General features: G+C 42.0%; 1 protein-coding gene across 2 annotated transcripts in view; it reads right to left on the bottom strand.

Moving 5' to 3' along the window:
• Nucleotides 1-25,350, bottom strand: part of LOC138772694 (matrix metalloproteinase-21-like) — a 29,378-nt gene extending 4,028 nt beyond the window's left edge. Inside the window, exons 1-4 of one of the 2 annotated variants that reach the window (XM_069953276.1) lie at nt 25,271-25,350; nt 6,711-7,002; nt 2,380-3,028; nt 464-603 (exon numbers count right to left, since the gene is read on the bottom strand). In XM_069953276.1, the coding sequence (XP_069809377.1) occupies nt 464-603; nt 2,380-3,028; nt 6,711-6,881 (960 nt within the window). In that variant the 5' untranslated portion in view covers nt 6,882-7,002; nt 25,271-25,350. Of the gene's footprint in view, nt 1-463; nt 604-2,379; nt 3,029-6,710; nt 7,003-10,360; nt 10,416-25,270 lie in introns of those variants that run through there. The other variant, XM_069953285.1, reaches the window with a different exon arrangement.
• Nucleotides 25,351-25,754: the final 404 nt, after the last annotated feature.

Here is a 25,754-nt window from a genome sequence, read left to right as displayed (position 1 = left end):
CATATGCACCGTGTCCCGCTCCTGCACCCCGCCGCCTGTCTTCTTAGCTCCGCTCCGGCTACGTCATGACCCAGCTGAAAGATACCCTGCTCAGCCAGTCAGTGACTGGGGCGGGACACCGCTGCAGTCCCTGATTGGCTGAGCTAGCTAAATCCCACCCACTTGTGACGTTTCAGCCGAGTCGTGACATACCCAGAACCCGGGAGAAGATGAAGATGGGGCTGGGAGCCTGGTCATGTGGCACAACATAGGCATGGGAACAGGTAAGGTTAGAGTCTTTTTTATTGCCCATCCCCTTCCCGTAATAGTTACCCCTGCCCCCCCCACTCCTTTAAAATGCCTCATCTCCTGTATAACCTTCTACTACTCTACGATACAAGGATTCGGTCAGTTTGGTCACCTTTTCCAAGAACATCCATCAATCTCATCCACGGTTAAACAACATGGATCCTCCTGGACTTACCTTTAAGAGGCTGATTCCTTGCTCGCTGCTCGGACCCACAAAATGTTCATCGTCATCAAAATGAATGTCACCCAGATACCAGGCATGTGCAAACTGCTGCCCGACACCATCGAATGCTTGGGAGCAACCAAGGTGCTGGCCTGTAAAATAATACAATGTGATCGCCAATTTGGAAACATATGTTTTACCATTTTAACATTTTCATTGATCAGATTTAGGATGTAAATTTTGGATTGGGTCTAGGGTAAGAACCATTGGCCAACATTCTAAAATGTATGGGGGCCTTCCAACTCCGACAGATGATGTTAGAGTGAAAGAAAGTTTGGACAAGTAAAATTTCTCATGTCCAACCCTTCTTTCCTCCCCAACATCACCGATTGCAGAAGAGTCGGGAGGCACCTCATAAACTTTACTGTTCTAGCTGACATTAGCCACCACCAGTACTATCTGGCTGTGACTTTCCTCGCATCTCCATAGAGGACACATGAACATGTGGCCATATGAAGCATTTATGTGCATAGGGAGGTCTAGATTTATAGTTGTCTGCCAGCTATTGAACGTGTATGGCTACCTCTAGATGTCATAGGATAACTGTATAAACTTGTTTGCACTCTTTGCAAAGGTGCCGATCCAGCATTCTGTCGACCACATTGACCTATGATGTGGATCAATACTTATCAATGTCACATCATGGATGCAAACTGGCAATATGCTGAGAGCAGAGAAGATGAAGAGTCAGGGTAGCCTTCAAGCCATACTTCTTTATTAGAGATGGGCGAACCTTGAGCACGCTCAGCTTCATCCAAACACAAACTCTCTGCCTTTGACTACCAGTGGCTAAAGAAGTTGGAAAACATGGATATGGCCATAGGCCATAGGCTGGATCCATGTTTTCCCAGACTCTCAGCAATGATTCCCGCTGTCTTCCACCTCCGTGGAGAGGGTGGATAAAGCGGGAGGACTGCCTGGAAAACTGGGAAACAGCCTATGGCTGTGGCTGTATCTCGGTTTTTCAGGCGGTCCTCCCGCTGAATCCACCCTCTGCACAGAGGTTTAAGACAGCGGGAATCATTGCCGAGAGTCCGGGTTCGTATGAACCCAAACCTCGGCAGGTTTGGACCATCCCTACTAAGGGCCCTATTCCACAGGCCGATCAATGATGTAAACTGGGCCTATATCAGGGCCCGATGATCGTTACGCGAGGGCTGCAGGGACATTGTTACCGATGTCCTTGCAGCCCTTGCACCATACATTACCTAGCAGGGATTCTCCTTAAGAATTGGTGGGGGTCTAACTTGGAAACTCCTATTAATATGCCGAACAAAACCTACAGTAGCACACCTCTCCACGATACGTGTCTGGTTCTGCTGCTCATTGTTCACTTGAATGGAGCAGCCCAAGGCACAGCTGCACTTCTTGTATCAGTACTGCGGTGAAGTGGTTGCAGTGGTCCAGTGAGTGCCAAATATTTCTGAACTCCTACCAATTACAAATTGATAGGAGAAAATGACCTTAAAAACGATCCTCTAATTTCTCTAATAAATGTTCTAGAAAATATCTGATCTCGGCAGCCTTGGGCTCCATCGACATCACGTTTGCGTATGTAGCATACTCACATACTCACCATTAAGGTTAATGGACTGATTGTAGTCTGAGAGTGACTATGTTTGGTCCATTTCCCAAAAGTATACTGTTTTTGTCCATTTGGGCCCACACAAATAAAGTATATGTTTGGTATATGGGTCAAGCATAGTCACTTGGAACACATTATCCTCATTGGGCCTGATATGAGTTTGCAAGGTATACATCAGCATATGTTTTAGCCAATATCCTGACGCAAAACTTGGACATGGTATGAATAGGGCCAATAGAACTTATTCTATATGTAATATCAAAGAGGAAGAGATATAACTTGCCTGTGCCAAAGCCGACTCTAATGTCTATGTCTCCTCCCGTGAGGTCCTCTTCGAACTGTAGCGGGATGACCTCACTCCACATGCGGAAAGCCATGTTGAGTATTCTCCTCTGTTGTTCAATAGTCAACTGCATGCTGTACCCTTCTCCCATCAGCTTCCACTTCAGTGTCCTCTTGGAAAAACTCATTGAATTCACATTTTCCACCGCTTCCGTGTTGTCCCGTTTTCTTCTAAAGTGGTCGACCAGTTTGGATAAAATGCTCCTCTTCCCTCGAGAGCTTCCAGGATTCGAGGAGTCGTAAGAAGTTTCATTTGTTGCCAAGAGACTGAGAGTTCCATTTTTCCGTTTTGATGGCGCCTTTATATCGGGAACTCCGCAGCGAGGCTTGTTCATGGCCAGCTTGGTCGGGGTGTCCAGGATTCCAGTTGCGTTCAGTCCATTGGCTTCTTGAAATTTTTTCAAGGACTCTGAGAAATCTGGTCTAACGTCAGTCTTAATGGGAGATGGAAAAATTGTCCGTTCTGCTGATTCCCCCTCGGACATGAGCTGAGAAACATCTTGTGGGGCTTGGTCCAGTTCGGGAATGTCTCCAAAGGCTTGCTCCTCCCAATTGACAGGTTTCACCCATCCATATTTCACAAGGTATTGCTATTAAAAAGACAAAAGAAGGATGGAAAAATGTAAAAAAAAATGACTCTGGTTTCCTTTACCTCCCTCTACACATGAGGATCAGGTAGCGTGAAATTCAATATGGCTTTCAAAGCCCCCCCCCATTCACATTAGATAATTTAGGGGTGTTCCAATTTCCCAATATGGAAGAGATGGCTATCTTAGCGATATCAGGCTCGCAAGGTAATTGCCTCTCGATGGATCCAACCTGACCCTCCAACGCTTCCAGAATTTATAAACAAAATGAATTATTTAATCAGACTAGGAAGGAGTGTATATCTCAAGAGAAAATGTAGCTGAATTTGAACGTATATGGGGAAGGTAGGTGGATACTCCGGGGCTGCCGAGTAGAATATTATGGGAATGTTGTAGATATCCCAGACAAATCTTTCTCAACCAAATGGCTGGATGCGGTGGCAGACCTTCCATGACTCATTAATCCTCTCTGAAACGTAATACACCATTCCAGGTAGGGGATGGTGTGGTTGTCTGACTTCCCTCCCTGGCAAGTGGTTGTGTTTGGAGACCAATTTTTTTGGAGACTACTTACTGTCTCTCCCTGTGGCGCAAGGACTTTCCTTTTTTTCTTTTTCTCTTTTTTTGGGGGGTTTTGAAGGTACCGGTTGTAGCTCTTTGTGGTATATTTATATGTTATACTTAGAGATCTGTGCAATATGCACTTCTGGGATTCTTTTGGGAACAGGATATTCCATAATGGATGGACATGAACACGGACAATCGCTTATTAGAGAAGAGTGAACCGGGTTTGGGTTCGAGTCGATCCGAACCCGATCGTTCAGCATTTGATTAGCTGTGGCTGCTGAACTTGGATAAAGCTCTAAGGTTGTCTGGAAAACATGGATACAGCCAATGACTATATCCATGTTTTCCACATAGCCTTAGGGCTTTATCCAACTTCAGCAGCCACCGCTAATCAAATGCCGAAAGTTCAGGTTCTGATCGACTCGAGCATGCTCAAGGCTCGCTCATCTCTATCGCTGATCAGTTAGATCTACTGATTGACTGCATATATTCTTTTTTCATGCCAATGTTCTCATTGTACCTTTTGTATTTTTGATGTTTTGGTGTATGAAGAAAAATGGGGAAACCTCCGTTTCCCAAAAAAAAAATCTTTAATAATAATAAAAAAATTATATATATATATATATATATATATATACACATCAGCCAAATGGAGTGCTGCCCTTTATATTGCCTTACATCTGTCAGTGGACAGCTGACTTTACATTCAATAATATATGGTAAATTTTTTAGGTTCCAAATTAGAATACTGTACAGACAGGACCTAGAATACAGAACATCATTGGTTTCACAAAGTGCTGAACCAGCAGGGACTGCAAACATATATAATCTCCTTTATCCTACAAGGCATACAAGATGCCAGCAGATTCCTATAGGTTGGTTTTGATGAAGAGTTTATAATAAAAATTTAACAATTTTTTTTATTTCCGAACTATGTATTTGGAGTAAACACTCCTCAATGCAATCTGGGTAATCTTACATGAATTATGGATCTCCGTTATCTTCACTGTGGAAGCGTGAGGAATATTTCTGAATAATTCACAGCCCAAACATACATGAGATATGCTTCCCCCTCCCAGCCCTGTGTACACAGTGGGTGCTTGGTGGAGATGAGCTTAAAGGATGTTTACACTGGTTTCCTGTTCATGGTTTTGCTCAGATCAGATATATAACTATATAGATATATATAACTACTCGTTTTTAATGTATCCTGTAAACAGGAATGACCTCCTTATTCGGCCTTAAAGGGGAACTCCAGAAAAAAAAATCTTTCAAATCAACAGTTATACAGATTTGTAAATTACTTTTATCTAAAAATCTCAAGTCTTTCAGTACTTCTCAGCTGCTGTATGCCCTGCAGGAAGTGGTGTGTTCTCTCCAATCTGACACAGTGCTCTCTGCTGCCACTTCTGTCCCTGTCAGGAACTGTCCAGAGCAGTAGCAAATCCCTATAGAAAAACTTTCCTGCTCTGGACAGTGAATCCTGACAGGGACAGAGGTGGCAGCAGAGTGGACTGTATCAGACTAGAAAGAAGACACCACGTCCTGTAGGACATACAGCAGCCGAGAAGTACTGGAGGACGTTTTAAATACAAGTAAATTACAAATCTGCATAACTTTCTGACACCAGTTGATTATTATTCGCCGGAGTTCCCCTTTAAGGTGGCACTGTTTTTAAGGAAAACTGTCAACAAATTACAGTGTCATACCAGAAGCACATGTAACTTCCAGGGGGTCACCGTGAGATCACATGACCCAACTGAAGGAAAGTATTCCCGTAATTTTCAGATAGATAGCATGGCAGATGATTGGGGAGAAAAGGATCAGACATATTGGATTCCAGCTGCCTGATCCTTTTTTCTTATTAGGAAGATAAAACACTGCCAGAGGTGGAAGAGGTGTATATATGGTTTATATTAGGACTGGCAGCTATCCTATATGTATTAGAACTGAAAGACGCCCCTTGATATACAGTAAACCTCTGAAGCAGGTGATCTGTGTCCATAGATTTGCTACCCTCCACTGCCATCTTGCCTGTGATAATAATAAAATGGCTCCGGATCTCTATAGAAGATTATTATGAGGCTTGGTAATACAAACTGCAAGATTCCAGGATTTCTCTGGTATAAAAATTACAGTAATGTAGAAATTTAGAAAATACACCACCAACAAAGTGTAAATAGTGGGGAGATTTATCAAACATGGTGTAAAGTGACACTGGCTCAGTTGCCCCTAGCAACCAATCAGATTCCACCTTTCATTTTCCAAAGAGTCTGTGAGGAATGAAAGGTGGAATCTGATTGGTTGCTAGGGGCAACTGAGCCAGTTTCACTTTACACCATGTTTGATAAATCTCCCCCAGTAAGTTTTTCAATCATGCATTTTAAATGGTAAAAATCTGTCAACTAGGGGGAGCTCACTGTATATGGATTTAAAGGGGTTGTCCAGTGCAAAAAAAAAAAAAACATGGCCACTTTCTTTCAGAGACAACATGACTCTCCAGTTCAGGTGTGGTTTGCAATTAAGCTCCATTCACTTCAATGGAACTGCGCAGTAAAACCCCCGCTGGAGACAAGAGTGGTGCTGTCTCTGAAAGAAAGTGATCATGTTTTTGTAGCACTGGATAACCCCTTTAGCTGCTTCTTCTGAACTCAAATCCAACTCAAGTTATTTTTAAGAGAATCAACTGGTGTAAGAAATCTATACAGATTTGTATATTACTGTTATATAAAAATCTCATGTCTCATACTTATCAGCTGCTGCATGTCCTGCATGAAGTGGTGTATTCTTTTCAGTTTGACACAGTGCTCTCTGCTGCCACCTCTGTCCATGTCAGGAACTGTCCAGAGCAGCAAAAAATCCTCATAGAAAACCTCTCCTGCTCTGGACAGTTCCTGACATGGACAGAGGTGGCAGCAGAGAGCACTGTGTAAGAATGGAAAGAATACACCACTTCCTGCAGGACATCCAACAGCTGATAAGTACTGGAAGACTGGAGATTTTTTAATAGAAGTAAATTACAAATCTCTAGCACTGTCTGATACCAGTTGATTTGAAAGAAGAAATGTTTTGCTGGAGTACCCCTTTAAATGATATATAACAGGATATATCCTCATACCTGTGCAGCCTCTGGGCTCAGAATGGCGTCGGCTTGTGGATGATTTTGAAGCTCAATGTCGGAATGATCCCGGTTGTGGAAGAGTTTTTCAGAGCTGGACCCCTTTAGGAATAGGAGGCAGGGGCCAGTAATCAGGATCAATACAGTTTTCAGGCAAACAGCTTGCTCCATACCAGTTGGACGAGATCGTCTTCTGTTTTCATGTGATCAGCGTTACAATTACTTGTAGTGTCAGGAAAAGTTTTCCCTTTTTTGCTTTGTCAAGTTTTTCAATTCTTCAAAATTGTCAAAACTGGGGAAAAGGAGAATTTAGCTTGTTACCCCATATATTTAAAGGGATATTCGTACATAAGTAAATGATGTCATAAAACAGGGCTGTCACTGCTGAGACCCCCATCAATCAGTCCCTATCAGGGCTGGAAACTATAACACAGTATACAGGGAGTAAAATAAACAATGCAATTCTCTGACGCCACCTTTTAGAGGTACAGTAGTTTTCCCTTTAAGTCAGGGTTTGATTGATGGGGATTTGCTACTGCTCTGGACAGTTCCTGACATGGACAGAGGTGGCAGCAGAGAGCACTGTGTCAGACTGGAGAGAATACACCACTTCCTGCAGGACATGCAGCAGCTGATAAGTACCGGAAGACTGGAGATTTTTAAATAGAAGTAAACTATAAATCTTTGACACTTACTGACACCAGTTGATTAGATTTTTTTTTAATTTATTCTTTAAAGCATCTAATCTGAATCAAACACTGATATTTTCCCCCAGAATTCCCATGAATGGCTTATATGTCTCCACACATCTTTTTGATGCTCTCCTCGAGGAGAAAGGTAACCCTCTTAGAGTACAATGAAATCCCTGCACAGTGTGAGTGGGGGAGTAATGACCTGCCGAGGCAAAACCTCTGCCATAAAGTGCTACAGTCCCTTTATTATAGTGGTTTATAGTGGAGTCCCAGCAGTTAGACCCCCCCCCCAGATCAATGACTAATGGCATGTTATGTGTTGAACCCTTCTTAAAGGGGCACTGCAGCAAATAAAAATTCTTTCTAATGTTTACAGATTTTTAATTTACTTAAAAAATCTCAAGTCTTCCAGTACTTATTAGCTGCTGTATGTCCTGCAGGAAATGTATTCTTTTCAGTCTGACACAGTGCTCTCTGCTGCCACCTCTGCCCATGTCAGGAACTGTCCAGAGCAGAAGAGGTTTTCTATGGGAATTTGTAACTGCTCTGGACCGTTCCTGACATGGACAGAGGTGGCAGCAGAGAGCACTGTGTCAGACTGGAAAGAATACACCACTTCCTGCAGGACATACAGCGGCTGATAAGACTGAAGATTTTTCAAGTAAATTAAAAACCTTTAAACATTCAGAAAATTTTAAATTGAAGTAAATTACAAATCTATATACATTTCTGAAACCAGTTGATTTGAAAGAAAAAAAAAAGAAAAAGATTTTGCCCGAGTATCCCTTTAAATACACATAGACAGTCAGACATCTTCCATATCAATTCTTACACACACGTACATCAATAATTTGTGATAATATTTCATATATGTCTATACATGACTAGTGTGCATACTATAGCACAGCCTCCACAAATACATGGCAGGCTATAGCAAGACCCTGTTCACATCAAGGCAGACCCAATGTATATGTTTGAGTGATGGCCGTGATATATACCACTTAAAGGGGTATTCTCATCTCAGCTGACACCGTTATACTTAAATATTTATGCAAATACAATCATTTAGCAAATTTGCCTTCTCCTGATGTGCTGCTCTCACATTGTTGACAGCTCGTTGCCTAGGTTACCAACCACCACTCTGCTCTAAAAGCAGTGTTCTGGTTGGTGTATATATATATATATATATATATATATATGTAGTGATAGAGTGTATATACGGTATAATATATATAAGTATGTATAATGGGGGAGATTTATCAAACATGGAGTAAAGTGAAACTGGCTCAGTTGCCCCTAGCGACCAATCAGATTCCACCTTTCATTTTCCAAAGAGTCTGTGAGGAATGAAAGGTGGAATCTGATTGGTTGCTAGGGGCAACTGAGCCAGTTTCACTTTACATCATGTTTGATAAATCTCCCCCAATATATCTATATAAACATATATACACCAGCCAGAAATTGGGCAGTAATTGCTCAGTTTCCCTGCAGCGCCGCCACAGGTGAAATAAGGCATTAAGAGGTGCCTATTCAAATCAATGGGTTGTCTTTTTAACTCAGGACAGGATGGGTCCTCCAGAGTGAGAGACACTCTTTACAACTACTCAGACTTATGAGGATCCTATACAGAGGACGCCCCTATCTACTAACTTATAGGGTATGAAGAAATGTGTTGTCTAAGCAAGAAACACCTTGTTAGGGTAGCTTCACACACAATGTATGGCAGCCGATTTTCTGCGGATCCGCAGCAGAAAATCCACTGCGATACGTTGTGAATGAAGCTACCCTAACAAGGGGTTTCTTGCTTAGACAACACAGATCCGCAGCAGATTTGATCTAAATAACTGAACACAGCATCAAATCTGCACCATCAAATCTACTGCGGATCCATTACACGTGAAGCTAAACTTAAGTTGTTTTTCTTTCAAATCAACTGGTGACAGAAATTTACTTGTATTAAAAAAAAATCTCAAATCTTCCAGTACTTATTAGCTGCTGTATGTCCTGCAGGAAGTGGCGTATTCTTTCCAGTCTGACACAGTGCTCTCTGCTGCCACCTCTGTCCATGTCAGGAACTGTCCAGAGCAGTAGCAAATCTCCATAGAAAACCCTCTCCTGCTCTCCAGACAGAAAATAATACCACTTCCTGCAGGACATCCAGCAGCTGATAAGTACCGGAAGACTTGAGATTTTTATTAGAAGTAAATTAAAAAATCTCAGGTACTTTCTGGCACCAGTTAATTTGATTTTTTTTTTTTTTTTGGTGAACAAACCCTTTAACTTACATTAGATACATAACAACACAACACAACATAAACACTTGCATAAAACACCTTTGTAGAGGATACATTTGTAATGGCTGACGCTGACATACCTAATGATAAATAATCAGGGAAGCTTTGTTTTACACTTTTATACCCTGTTTTAAACCATATGTCCTTCATGATAGAATCCAGACCCTCAGCTCCCTCCCCCCCACTATTTTCTGCCTTTACACCTTAGAAGTGACCACTGCAGGAAGCCTTGTGTTTACCTCACCCCATCCTTAAGTCATTGACCCTATATGATAAATGGTCGATCCTCCATATATATATATATATATATATATATATATATATATATATATATATGGAAACTGTCAGAAAGCTGCTGTTGACAGATTTGTTCTCACTCCCTGTTTAGTATATTGTTATCACTCTGTAGTTTTACTCTGTGTCTAAGTATAAAGAACATAACGCTTTACGTATCACATGGCTCTTTTATGCTTTTACTATGCATTACATATAATCACAATGCAAACAAACATATAATAAAAAGTTAAAATATAACCTACACAACAAAGTAACATAGGTGTTTCTTTAAGATGCTAAAACTTTTCCTTGGTAGATCTTTGAAGAAAAGTTTAGTCTAGATAGGGAGTAATAAGAGGATAGCATGCGGCGGGCAGGCTGTACTCACTTGCTGAGATTCCTCTTCTCTATGTGTCTGATGTTAGTCTGATCTTAGTCTGCTGCCTACTGACTGCTCTTCTTTAACAAGGTCGGAGCAGGGATGTGTGTGATCCCACCCATGAATAAATCAGAAGCTTTCATCTGACTTGTCAGACAAGCTGTTAGCTTATAACGTATAGGGTAAGGAATGCCAAAAAAAATCTTATGTATCTGTGCGCTCAGGTTACTTATCTACAGGTGGACGGTCTGGGCTGTTTTCAGGCAACAGCTGTCAGGATGCCTGGACTGTTCACTCATAATGTTAATGACTTGGAAATATTAACCTACAATGATGGGAAGAGGACTATGTCCACCATGACCTCATCTTACTAAACTCAAGGACTGGCTACTTTCCAGGGAGTCCTAACTAGCTCAGGTTTGGTGGTTAAAAGAGATGAAGGAACTTTTCAAAAGTACAGTTCGGCAGGTTCACCAAACTTTGAAGCAAAAGTATAAAAAAAAAATACACAAAACAAGCTGGCGGGGTAGAAAGCAATTGGCATACACAGACAAGAGTGTGTCTATTGCTTTCTACCCCGCCAGCTTATCTTGTGTATATTTACTTATCACAGCACGTTTTTATTCCAGTGTTGCTGTTTTTAGTTTCCAACAGCAACATTAGAACAAAAACATGCTGTGATAAGTAAATATACACAAAACAAGCTAGAGGGGGACACCAGAGACCTGTAGGAGGACAGATAAGCCTAGGCCATCTTTACGAACTGATTACGAACTTTGCAATCTTGGTCCGTGAAGTTTGGTTCGCTCTTCTCTAGTGGCTAATACTATGGATAGGAAAATGTAGAACCACATGGGGGCAAACATATTCCAAGTGGGCCCCCTTTAGTATTGTAAATTTACAGAGCTGCATCCAAATCTGTACACATCCTCTGCAATACAGTTACGTCCATTGACCTAAGTTGATCACTGTTCTTTTTCTGCTTCATCTGGCCCAGACCGCCATGAAGACTTCTTCCAGCCACAAAATCTTTTGCTGGTCCACTCTTCACAAACCTTCCATCCTTCCACCCCTTTAACTGCACCATCCTGCTCCCCCCCCCCCAATGCTATGCTTGCTGCAGCCTTTGGTTCCCAAAAACTAAAGGTAGCTCCAGAAATTGTGCCATAGCAGTGCACTACACAATAATAATACTTTTTTTGTGCCCCAAATAGCAATTAGGACCTTCTTTGTGCCCTACACAATAATAGTGCCCCTCTCTGTGACTCCATACAATAATAGTGCCCTTCTCTGTGCCCCCATACAATAATAGTGCCCTTCTCTGTGCCCCCATACAATAATAGTGCCCTTCTCTGTTCCCCAATACAATAATAGTGCCCTTCTCTGTGCCCCCATACAATAATAGTGCCCTTCTCTGTGCCTCCATACAAAAATAGTGCCTTTCTTTAAGCCTCACACAGTAATAGTCCCTTCTTTGTGCCCCACACAGTAATAGTGCCCTTCTTTGCGCCCCACACAGTAATAGTGTCTTTTTTTGTGCCCCACACAGTAATAGTGCCCTTTTTTTGTGCCCCACACAGTAATAGTGGCCTTCTTTGTGCCCCACACAGTAATAATGCCCTTCTTTGTGCCCCACACAGTAATAATGCCCTTCTTTGAGCCCCACACAGTAATAGTCCCTTCTTTGAGACTAACACAATAAGACTGCCCTTCTTTGTGCCCCACACAATAATAGTGCCCTTATTTGTGCCCCACACAATAATAGTGCCCTTTTTTGTACCCCACACAATAATAGTGCCCTTCTTTGTACCCCACACAGTAATAGTGCTCTTCTTTGTGCCCCACACAATAATAGTGCCCTTCTTTGTGCCCCACACAATAATAGTGCCCTTCTTTGTGCCCCACACAGTAATAGTCCCTTCTTTGTGCCCCACACAGTAATAGTGCCCTTTTTTGTGCCCCACACAGTAATACTTCCTTCTTTGTGCCCCACACAGTAATAGTGCCCTTTTTTGTGCCCCCCACAGTAATAGTGCCCTTCTTCATGTCAGCATGCAGTAATAGTCCCCCCTTAGTGCCATGTTCACAGTAATAGTTCCCTAACACAGAAAAAGTGCCTCCTCTTATTAAAAAGTGCTGAGCTACTACAAGTGGTCCTACAACTGCTGCAATTGACCCAACAGATGAACTTTTTTAATAGGTCCTAAAAATTATGAGACAGCACTATGCCAGGAGGGTGGGGGTGAGCCAAGCTGAAGCAGTTTCACTGTACTATGGAATCCACACCGCCTGGCGCCAAAGAAGATATTTATTTACCAATGCCAATAACCTAGATAGCAAAACGCGTGGACAACATTCTCTATGCCCCAGAAATTCTGTTTTTTTGGAATTTTTTTTTTTAAATTCAAACTTATGGCGTGTTTGACAAGACTGAATACATTTCGAATATGTTCCCTTTGTGTTCTTGGCGTATGGTATAGGATGGTAAATGTAGCTTCATACTATTGTACTGCGGACAAGCCAGATGACGGGGTAATATACTCATCCTGGCACCCAATAAATCTTTTCTCCGAATAATAATAATTTATCAAGAGGGCGGGAATCCCTTTAGACCACCTACAAACAGCGGGGTCCAGTGGAATGAATCACTGCTAGATTGAAATTAATGGTTTTATTAGATAGAATACTAAGAACTTCTTACACAATAAAGACAGTACAACGTAGTAATGTAATTGTAATAAATTGCTCGGTGCAAGGCAGCAAATTGGAAGAATCTAATAGATTAAAAACGGCTTATATTGTTTTAAAAGTAGAGTCCAAGTGCAGTGACCTACTGGGATCCCTGCCGGGCCTGGGGTTTGGTGTTGTAGGTTAGGTGCCAGATTGCGGATGTGCCTGTGTTGTTTCTAGTGTTTTGTTTGACATACTAGGCAAGGCTGAGAACACTCTAAGGGTTAATCTATATGCACACAACACACAGCTAAGAACTTTCTAAAAGGAAGGGAAGAGTTTACGCTGGTCCATATTCTCTATTCAGTTTCATGTAGAGTAAATGTCTCAAAGAGACTCTGTCAGTAGGTTTATGCAGTCCTAGCTAAGGTTGACAGAGAAGCTAAACAGAATGATGTATCACTTACATTCTTCTGTGCAGCTAATTCAGAGATATCCCCCTGAATAACATGGACAATAAGTAGTCCTCTCCATTATGTGCATGTGCTCAGTACTCCTGGGTATTCATGAGAACCAGTAAACTCTGCCCCTTAGCTGCTGATTGGCAGTTATCTGTAAATACTGTGTATAGGCAGTGAACTGTCAATCAGCAGCTGGAGGGCGAGGGAGGGGTGTGGCACAAATTCCATTCTCCTGCATATTAGGAGAACGGCTGAACAGAATGATGTTACATTGATACATAGTTCTTTTCAGCATTTCTGTCACTAGCTCCTGCTTAGAATTCTGTCCAGGACACCATCCTACCCAGGGGTGTAACTACCACTGTAGCAGCCATAGCGGATGCTATGGGGCCCATGGCGTCAGAGGGCCCTGCAGAGCTGGCATTCTAGTTCAGAAGTTCCCTGAGCCCAGCCACTCAATATACTCCTGCCTGTCATCCCAGTAACAGGCTCTATACAGTAAGCTGTGACAGTGATTATGACTAGAAGGTGTAGAGACACAGGGCCCCAGCACCCCCGAGCTCCTCCCCCACCTTCCCACTATGGGCTCCGGCTTCTTCCTGCTCCCCTCCTATATCGGAACATAGGAGAAGGAGGGGGGAAGCCACACACCGACAGCTGCTGCTGCAGGTAAAGTGGAGACATTTTTTGTGTGTAGCTGGGGAGGAGGGAAAGGGGGTCCGCAATCAAAAGTTTGCTATGGGGCCCAGCTTTTCTAATTACGGCCTTGATCCTACCCTATTATTAATCCCAATGCTGGAGACAGAGAAACTGGGTTCCAGCAGGAATAGTAGATTGAATTGTGAGGTTGACACCAGTGTGGGCTTCACCACTCCTACACTAGGATCAAGGTGGGCTTCTGGACAGGCCTAGTTCATCATGTCATCCAACCTTCAGAACTTCACCCGCCAATGGGAGTTACTACTAATACAACCTGCCTCAGATAGAAAGTTAAAGGACTAGTGTCACCCTCTGCCCTCTGTTACCTGTACCTTCGAGAGGGTGCACGTTGCGAGCATTGCTTGTGGGTGAAATCACACACACAATGTCCAATAGTTTCCCGATCTCGCTGGGATATTGGTAACATCAGGCATTCACCAACGTGCACCCATCCCCCTCTAGTCCTGAAAGCAGTGTCAGACTGGCCCACCAGAGGACTAGAGAATGCTCCGGTGAGCAGCCAGCTTTAGAACCTGCACAAACACTGACTGACATGTTGTTTCTCACTGATTCTTTATTGGTGGACCCCAGGATAATTTCCTCTGGTGGGCCCCAGATACCCCAGTCTGACACTGCTTGAATGTATCCAGAAAGTATAGAATCTGGGATTTAGAGCACCTGTAGTAGAGATCTGCTAATATCAGCTATGATCAGGTACCATACTAAGGTACTAGCTATACTGCAACCCAACACCGCTCACTAGAATGGGCCTGTTCACTAAATAAACAGAAACTGAACTAACTAATCCATTCCAACAAATGAAGCAAATCCTTATGTGTAACTCTTATGTAAAGGCTAGTGCCATGACGTGTGCACAACCAATAGATTATATAGAAGATGTGTGCCCAGCCGTGCAATGACATTCTTCCTTGGTGATGTGCCCGCCATTAGTTCTGGGTCATTACTTTAAGAAATGATGTCTGACTGCTGGTTGACGGTGCTGATTTACTCCAAGAAAGAAGCGATATGTGATATGTAAATAACAGATACGCTTTTTAGAAACGGGGGGTAATTTTTCTGGCCATACATAACAAGAGGGTACAAGCCAAAAAGACAGAGTTAGCGTTAGGACCCATGTGAACCAGGAGACCTGCACGTGGTACATGGGGCAGTATGGTTTGATCTAATTATATGCCGACATCCTGGTGTTGGTTTTTAAAATTACCTGAGCAGCATTGGTGTCAGCCATAGGTGTGATGTGCAGTAGCTCCCTTCTCTCCATGTCGCTTAACAAGAGGGTGTAACTGGTGTAACAAGAGGGTCAGAACAGCCCATTGTAGTGCTGAAAGATCTTTAGGGGTCCCAGAGTCTGAATCCCCTATTCCACAGAGCACAGTTTTTACTGTTTCATGGCCCAATCAGCACCCCTGCAATGTAAGCATTGGTTTCTGACCGGTTAACATGGCAGTCTGAAGATTAGGCTTTCGTACCTGCCATGACTGCTCTGCTGGTATAGTCTGAAAGTGGCAGCCCATACCTGCAGAGCAATGATCAGCATAGGCATTTCACTCATCTGTATAAGCAATCAATCCATCGATAGCTTACAATAGTCCCCTAGGGGAAAATAAAAAAGTGTAATAGAAAGTAATAAAATATTTCAAAAAAAAAATCCTTCCCGATAAAAAATTCTAGTCAAAATATGGGAAATTGTAAGAACTATTAATGGCGGTCAATGGCATAAATAGGAAAAAAAGCAGTGTTCAATATTTTTCGCAAGTGTGGTACTAAAATCACAGCGCAAAAAATGGGCCCTTATAGCCCCATAGGTGGAAAAATGCAAACATGGTCTGAACATGTTTTTTCATTTTTTTTTGTAAAAACCCACTTTGAATAAGAATGTCAGTTCACATTATGTCCAAACATAGGAGGGGATTTATGAAGACCGGATTTTCCCGGCTTGATTCACTAAGAAGCGCACGCCTTTTAGTCAATCCAGCCGGCCAGGTGCCCGAACCTGTGCCTGGCGTACCAAATCTACACCTGCTTTCAGCAGGTGTAGATTTGGATCATAATTTACGATGCTAAAGTCGATCCGAACCCGAACTTTCGGCATTTGATTAGCGGTGGCTGCTGAAGTTGGATAAAGCCCTAAGGCTATGTGGAAATCATGGATATAGTCATTGGCTGTATCCATGTTTTCCAGACAACCTTAGAGCTTTATCCAAGTTCAGCAGCCACAGCTAATCAAATACCGAACCTTCGGGTTCCGATCGACTCGAACTCGAACCCGAACCCGATTCGCTCATCTCTATTCATAATGTAAACTGACATCAACCCCATTACGCCTCTAACTAGGACTGACTCCATCACACTCTCTCTGCAAAGCTGAATGAAGGCTTTGTGGGAAATGTAGGCCGCATTAGTAATGTCAGTGAGCAACTACAAATCAACATGGCTAAAACCCCCTATCTAAACCAGGTTAGCACAAGGCATACACAAAAACCTCTGTTCTCTAATAATAGCCTATACCGCAGAAAAATGCTACATGGTCACTGCTGCCTGAGCTCCACTGAACGCATATGGGAACGTTTCCAAGTTCATTGTTGGGAATGTGTATGGGCCCATAGGGAATGAATGGAGCATGTTGGCTATGCAGACTCTGTGTGAGCTCCATCCATTCGGGTATAATCATATCACTCTTTTATAGATCAGTGGAAGTCCCACTTGTGGATATAGGATAGTAAGCTGAGACTACCCCTTTAAGGAACTGGCACGCTTGGAAATCCCTACTTAATGTTGTTTCATGTTGACAACATCTGGCTGGAATCTCTATGGATCTGCCTCTTATGTGCCTGGAGATTATGTTGCTTGAAGGTTTGATAAATTCTGCCTATTAATTTACTACTGTTGAAAACAAACATGACTGATGTACTGTATGTGGCAGAGAAGCCGGAGTATGTCTCGTTCCAGCACTAGAACGGCCTAGCACGTGTGATTTATTACGGCCATATGACCAGGTTACTATCAGTTGAATGATTTTACTCTTCTATGTTGCTTTTACTCACAGGTTTATCTAAACAAAGTGCCACCTACTTGAATTAGTGCTGATTTGTATGTACCCCCTGCCTGCCGAAAGCTATAGAGGACTGCACTACCACTACAGGTATAGCAGAGCTGAGTTGGTCATTTAACTCTATTAGCTGAATAGTTTGTGCAAAGTGATTGAAACGCTATATGCACTTTTGCTACAAGATTTTTGGTCAAAAATTCATGCAACTTTTCAAATAGTTTTAAAGGGGAAACATAACTTTTGATATGTTGCTGCCCATGGGAGTAACAACATGAGAGTAACAATTCATTCCATACTTGTTATTATCTATTCAGTCTACTTCCCCCTGTTCTAAGCTTCTGCTTTCGGCTGAAGACACAAAAAACTGTGTGTGAGCTTTTTTATCCCCCTCCCTCCTGAGAAGGCAGACTGTATCTGCAACTTTCTAGCTTCTTTGTAATGCTGGGAGGGTTAATCTGAGGTCAAGTTGCGGATGAACTCACTGTGGTTAATTCTCCCGAAAATACAAAGTTGCAGATAGGGACTTGTTTACATCAGGTGTCTCAGAAGGGAGGGGGGAGGAGGGGGAGACAGAGAGAAAAGTTCACACACAGTTTTTTGTGTCTTCAGCAGAAAGTGGCAGCTCAGAACTGGGGGAAAAAGACTGAATAGATAATAACAAGTATGGGATGAATTGTAAGTCTCACCATGGGCAGCAACATATAAAGGGTTAGAAGCATAGTGGTAATATGTATGGTGATAATATTTGTTGCCCACTTGCAGTGCTGAACGATTTGCGATGTAAGTACTTAGTGCCTAGGGCAGCATGGACTCCAAATACAGACCTGCCAAACTAGAGACAAAAGTTTTCGTGTTGTCTCTGGAAGAAAGTGGCCATGTTTTTCTAATGCTGGATAACCCCTTTATCAAAGCACATACAGTAAATACCTGCTATATGTGAATTGGAAACAGATGAGTTAGTTTTCTGGGTGCCAGAGATGCCGTGCCCACCTATGTTTATAAATGAGATAATTCTAGTATGAAATAATCTGTGCTGGCATTGCAAGAATATGAAGAATGTCTAAATGAAAGAGAAAGAATTGAAGACATTTTTTTTTAGATACCTCTAAAAAAGCACAGAAAACACCTGCATTAAAGAGAACGGAGCACAGGGGGCACTCATCATGGCTCCAAAGTGCTATATGATAGTGGTACACAGCTTAAAGGGGTTGTCCATGTTACCTTTTTGTTAGAAGGGTTCTATGACTATAAGCAATTCATAGAAACATAAAAAAGCTGTGAAATTTAAAGGAAATCTCCCAATGCTCCAAGTGTTTGCTGCACCAGCACCAGGGGAGCACGTTGCTCATAAGGCTGTTATAGTACTATATAGCTCTTTCGGGTTCTCCCTATTAAAATACAATCATTGCAGCCGTTTTTTTATGCCTAATAGATTATGTAGTATCCCACCATGGGTGTCTCTTGTAGTGCACCTGTCACAAAAACCCTTTTTCTCAAAGGCAGGTTGTGCTAAAGATATTTATTGGTTTTACCACTAGATGTCAGTATTTTGTATGTAGGTTTTTATTTAGTGCACAGCTGTAGTTACCAAAGGGTTACTGTTCCTTCTTATGTATTTTTTGGTCTAATGGAGATACTCCTTCTGTCTAATCTATCACTTTACTTCTTTTCTCACACACATTCTTCTCCACCACTCACAGGGCTCCGTACACACCCCTGAAGGAAGTAGTCACTTGGTGGGAGGAAGTGTAGGAGTAGTTTTACACAGATTCTTGTGGGAGGAAGACACACAGAGTAGGAATCCCTGCTGTAGTTAAGCCAGGGCCTGGCTTTGCCAGGATCCCTGTCCGGGACAGTCCAGTTGTGTTGGGGAGTCAGTACCCACATGTATGAAGCAACCAGAGACCCCCGGTTTCCTCAGTTTACTTAAAACCACTATGCAGTGTTAGACGCCACAAAGAGGACAAGTCAGGGATCATCCCAGCCCACACCGAGAACCATTCTACACAGTGCAGGGCAGTATCCTAGGACAGAGGAACTGACCCGCATAGAGCAAAGCTACCGTAACGAAGGTCTACGTACTCTATTTGACACTGTAGGGCAGAAGCTGGTCAGACAAGACTATAGTCAAAACAGTATCTCTCTCTCAAGCACAAGTATCTCTCTCTCTTTAAAAGTTCTGGCAGAGCACACAACTACCCTGGGTTGGGACCCCCTCAATAAACTCCTCTCCTCTTCACTGCTCAACTCTAAACTATACAAGTACCGCTACTTCTACTTCTTATATCGGCACTTACAAGTATCTCCCAGCACAGAGTCAGTGACACAAGTCTGCATCCAGAGAAGCTATTTACTGCCTAAGTGTTCTGTATTCCAAGAGACTGTTCAGTAAAGCCATTATATTTACTCTACTGGGACTCGGTCTTCATTACATCAGCACCAGCACCTACACATATCCGCTACACTCCTTAGGTCATTTTCCCCTTTCTGCGGGTGGCAGTACTACCGAGACAGGAGCCCAAGGGACCCACCACAGCCCGGCAGGTCACCGACCATTGGAGGTCAGTATAAAGCAGCCATATATAAAGGAGGTACCAACATCACACCTGTGTGCTGGACTAGCACTAGCGTCATGACACTACCATCACACCACACCACACCACAATTAGGGCCCTATTCCACCGGACGATTATCGTTCAGATTATCGTTAAATCGTTCGAATCTAAACGATAATCGTTCGGTTGAAATGCAGTTAACGATTAATGACCGAACGAGAAATCGTTGATCGCTTTATAAGACCTGGACCTATTTTTATCGTTGCTCGTTCGCAAAACGTTCGCAAATCGTTCGCATTGAATAAGACGTCGTTCGGTCGTTCGCAGTAGATACGAACGCAATAGCGAAGAAATAGCGAAGAAAAAAACTATCGCAAATACGATCATAAGTAGCGATTAACGTTCCATGGAAATGAGTGAACGTTTTCAGGTCTTTCGCAATAGCGGTCGTTTGAGATCGTTAATCGTTAACGATTATGCAAACGATAATCGTCTGGTGGAATAGGGCCCTTAGACTAACATTCCGTTAACAAATATAGAACCTGTCCCTGTGGGGTCAGTTCAGTATGCACGGACCCTATGGAGGAAATTTATTGAGGGTTTTGCGCCTATTTTTAGGTGAATAAGTGGATTTGACGGGCAAATATTTTTTAGATGCAACTTTTTTTTTTTTTTTTTAATCTGCCTGTTTTGTGTATTCACCAAAAAGTTTGCATAATCCTGGATGAGCGCCCAAGTGCATAGTGGGGTGGGGGGATGATAAATAGAGAGGACCCTCTATCTGTGCTCCAAAAAGGTTAAAATTCACACTAGAAATATTGTTTTTGAAAATGTTTTTATCGACTTCCAAAAGAATGACCCTATACCGTCTATCAATCTCGTCTTTATGTGTGGTTCCTGCTTGTCCATTGATTTATAAGGTAAACAGAAGCTGCTGGCGGCGTCCTAGGGATGTGCCGGCCCTTCTCTTCTGGAACAGGCCGGCATTCCTCAAACCTGTAACTCATTGCAGGTGCAGGTTTAGCTGCCAAGATACCCATCACATGAGCGTCTGTCTTCTGCCAAATGTAGGCTGCTATTTAGAAGATTGTTTACCCGACATTTATTACAATATTCTGCAGAAACAACCGGCCTCGGGAAATATCTCTCCAATAAGTAGAATAAAATCTTTGTATATAGTAACTCGATGATACCATTTCCAAGCAAGACCCAAGCATATCCCCTATTAGAATCATCAGTCTATAGTCTTTCAATCTTTTCTTTCAAATCAACTGGTTTCAGAAAGTTATATAGATTTACTTTTATTAAAAATAACTCCAGTCTTCCAGTACGTATCAGCTGCTGTATGTCCTGCAGGAAGTGGTGTATTCTTTCCAGTCTCCCACAGTGCTCTCTGCTGCCACCTCTGTCCATGTCATGAACTGTCCAGAGCAGGAGAGGTTTTCTATGGGGATTTGCTCCTGCTGTGTCAGTCAACAGTGTGTGTGTGTGTGTGTGTGTGTTAGTAATGTGTATGTGTGTGTGTCAGTAATGTGTGTGTTTGTGTGTGTCAGTCAGTAATGTGTGTGTGCGTCAGTCAGTAATGTGTGTGTGTGTGTCAGTAAGTAATATGTGTGTGTGTGTTAGTAATGTGTATGTGTGTGTCAGTAATGTGTGTGTTTGTGTGTGTCAGTCAGTAATGTGTGTGTGCGTCAGTCAGTAATGTGTGTGTGTGTGTGTCAGTAAGTAATATGTGTGTGTGTGTTAGTAATGTGTATGTGTGTGTCAGTATGTGTATGTGTATGTGTGTGTTTGTGTGTGTCAGTCAGTAATGTGTGTGTGCGTCAGTCAGTAATGTCAGTGTGTGTGTCAGTAAGAAATATGTGTGTGTGTCAGTCAGTGATGTGTATGTGTTTCAGTCAGTAATATGTGTGTGTGTGTCAGTCAGTAATGTGTATGTGTGTCAGTCAATAGTGTGTTAGTCAGTAATGTGTATGTGTGTGTGTCAGTCAGTAATGTGTGTTTGTGTATGTTAGTGGTGTCTCAAGTGATTGTGCATAGTGAATGGATGAGGAGCTCGCTAAAGCTCTGTCACCCAAGGGCCCCCAAAAACCTGGAGCCAGCCTTGCCCACCTACCTAGTTAGAGCACAAAATGGGTCACTATTTCTGCAGGACATCAGGGGGTGGCATTGTTACTGCCTGTGTCACTATGGATGGGAAGTTAGTGTGGATGGAGAATAGGTAGGGAGGGCGCTCCATATTGAATGAATGAATGGAGTACTTTGTGTGCTGCTGCTTCATTTATTTGAGGGATGTTTGACCTCCACTCATATGAAAGTTCAAAAATTCTATACCTTCTCATCATATACAGAACAACATAGATTTGCTGAGACTGGAATACTCCTTGAAGGCATTTACTGAAGGCAGTGACACGGAAAGTTCTTTCTGAAATTGTCACATCCCATTACAGCACGTCCTGAGTTCTGGTTTATGTCCAACAGAAGTCTACCATTAAAGAGCTGAGGTAGACGAGTTCCTGAAGGCTTTCAGATTGAAGGTCACAATCACTTCTACCTGGTCAGCAAATACAAGTTCTGTATACTATACTTCTCCGGATTGGCATCCATAGACATGCAATGAATTACATTACGTAACCCAAACCCACTTGGATGCAAATATTCCCAAAGAGTACACTGAAATACAAAGGTTTTGCCTGACTTAGACCATGCATGACACGGATAGTCCATTCATTTAAATAAAAAGAGTGCAATACCTCATTTGTCCTGTGGGGGCACTGCATAGGAATTGTTTAATTATGCTGCTCATAAAAATTACAGGGTAATCATTAGGTGGTCATTTATCATCATTAGTCTTGTACAATGTAAATTACTCCTTTATGTTACTGAACTTTGCCACTAAACTGCATGAAAGTAGCTTTTAATTTTTGGAGTATAATGTCAACTAAATTCCTTATTGCTCATAGGTCCCCACTTGCCTCCTTCTCCTCATATGCTGCTCTTTCCCTCCCATTGTTGACAGCTTGTTGTCTAGGTTACTGACCACCACTCTGCTCTAAAAGCAGACATGACGAGTTAGTTGAGTTTGGAATACCCCTTCAAATCAGTACTCCTAACACATGAGAGCTGTACTATTTCTGTTCTCCTCAAAGTCCATCAGGCTGAATTCAAACAATTCCAAATTACTACAAGTCACAGTCCGACCGTGGGTTATCTCAGGGATGGGGAACCTCCGGCCCTCCAGCTGTTGCAAAACTACAATTCCCATCATGCCTGGACAGCCAAAGTTTTTGCCAGGAGCTCTGAAGCTGTTTAACCCTTAGAGGACGGGGCCAATTTCAATTTTTGCGTTTTCGTTTTCCCCTCCTTGAGCTTAAAAGTCCATAGCACTTGCATTTTTTCACCTAGAAACCCACATGAGCCCTTATTTTTTGCGTCACTAATTGTACTTTGCAATGACAGGCTGAATTTTTGCATAAAGTACACTGCGAAACCAGGAAAAAATTCAATGTGTGGTGAAATTGAAAAAAAAAACAAACAACGCATTTCTATTATTTTTTTTTTTTTTCGTTTTTACGCAATTCGCCCTGGTGTAAAACTGACTTGTTATATATGTTCCTCAAGTCGTTACGATTACAACGATATATAACATGTATAACTTCTATTGTATCTGATGGCCTGTAAAAAATTCAAACCATTGTTAACAAATATATGTTCCTTAAAACCGCTCCATTCCCATGCTTATAGCGCTTTTATCCTTTGGTCTATGGGGCTGTGTCAGGTGTCATTTTTTGCGCCATGATGTGTTCTTTCTATCGGTACCTTGATTGCGTATATACGACTTTTTGATCGCTTTTTATTACAATTTATCTGGATTTGATGCGACCAAAAATTTTGCACTTTGGGATTTTTTTGCGTTTACGCCGTTTACCGTGCGAGATCAGGAATGTGATAAATTAATAGTTCGGGCGATTACGCATGCAGCGATACCAAACATGTTTATTTATTTATTTATTTTTTATTGATAACATGGGAAAAGGGGGGTGATTCTGACTTTTATTAGGGAAGGGGGCTTTTTATTGATAATAACACTTTTTTTTTTTTTTTTTTACACTTATACTAGAAGCCCCCCTGGGGTTAGGGTTATTCCCCCTGGGGGACTTCTAGTATAAGTACACTGATCTCTCATTGAGATCTATGCTGCATAGATATGCAGCATAGATCGATGAGATAGGCACATTGATTGCTTCCGGCTGCTGCAGCCGGAAGCAATCGAGTGCCGAGCCGAGATCAGCGCCATTACGGCGCTGACCCCGAACGGAGAAGAATGTGTGAATCCACCCCACTAGACACCAGAGAACAGCTGCATCAAGTAATCGGATGCAGCTGTCAACTTTGACAGCTGCATCCGATTACTTTAATAGCACGGCGATCGGACCGTGCCCGCTAATAGCCGCGGCCCTGGGCTACGTGCAGCACCCGGGACCGCAGCAATTCAGAGCGCTGCCGCCGCGCGGCCCCACTCTGAACACATGGGTCCAGGGTCGCCTAAGGGCTAAACCTTTGCTCTACTGTACTGACACAGAGAAGGTTTAAGGTGTCACTTCCAAAAACTTTTGTCATGTCATAGAGACATCATAGAGACATGTGAAAAGTTTTGATTGGTCCGGGTCTGAGTGTTCACACCTGTACCGATCAGAAGATAGAGCCGGGAGAAGAGGTGCCGCAGCACATCTTCACCCAGCTCTATCTCCTGATCGGTACAGGTGTGAACACTCAGACCCGGACTGATCAAAACTTTTCCCATGTCTCTATGATGTCTCTATGACATGTCAAAAGTTTTGTAAAGTGACAGTGACACTTTAAAATCCATTCCGTAGCGGATCATCCGTGATTGAGAAATGTATAAATGACACAACAGCGTTTTGGAAATTTTGGAATGCAAAGAAGCCCATAAACAAACATAATAAAAAAATAAATAAAACAAAAACACTAAAAATTTTATAAAACTTGAATGCAAAAAAAATTAAATAAAAAATTAAGCAAACTAAAACTATTGTTTCAAATATTGAAATCTCAAATTTAAACATCTTATTAAATCTTTTGGGAAATAACTAGAATATACAACAATAATTAAAACCAATCACAGCTCAGCTCTGATGAAATGAATAGAGGAGCTGTGATTGGTTGCTATGGCCAGTTTACACCAGTGTCTATTTTACACTCTTTGACAAATCTCCCTTATAATATATACAACACAAACTCAAAAATTGCATAAATTAAAGTACATAATCAAAAACAGCATTTTATGCTATACAATTAAAAAAAAAACTTTTTTTTTTTTCATTTTGTAATGTTTCCCACAATGTGAGTGATAACAACACAACATAAAATATATCAACCCAAATTCTAAAGCAAATTGATACGTTGTACTTTTCAGATACGGTGACGTCCGTAAGCGATTTACCTTTTCGTTGCGCCTTGTTTATGCTTTTTCTTCTGGTTTGTGGACAATGAGTCGGCTGAGCTTCACGTAGTCAATGCAGCGACGGTGACGACTGTGCTGGATAATAAAAGAATCCTGAACTCCCAACAGCTGGCTCTCCTCAGCTCCTCCCACACTCAGCCATTTTTAAATCATGTGGGTTTTATTTTTGTTTTTTCAGACCTACTTTTTTTTCTTCCTATGCCGAAATATGCGGGAATGTAGCCAAGAAGAATTTACTGCAACTGGGCGTTTGATTAAGACAATGGTTACATTTCTTCACCTTTTTTTTTTTAATTTTTTTTTATTCGATTTCTTATATTTAATTTAATTTCATATTTAATTCGATTATTTATATTTTTGGTTATTTGAGTTATCCCTATAGAACACTTTGTGTAAATAAAAAGAACTATTTTTAAATTAAATTAATATAAACAAATATATTTGGAATCTAACCTAATTTTCT

Source organism: Dendropsophus ebraccatus, chromosome 1 (genome assembly GCF_027789765.1).
Source record: "Dendropsophus ebraccatus isolate aDenEbr1 chromosome 1, aDenEbr1.pat, whole genome shotgun sequence".
Taxonomy (NCBI): domain Eukaryota; kingdom Metazoa; phylum Chordata; class Amphibia; order Anura; family Hylidae; genus Dendropsophus; species Dendropsophus ebraccatus.
This window is presented reverse-complemented; position numbering and strand designations above follow the sequence as displayed.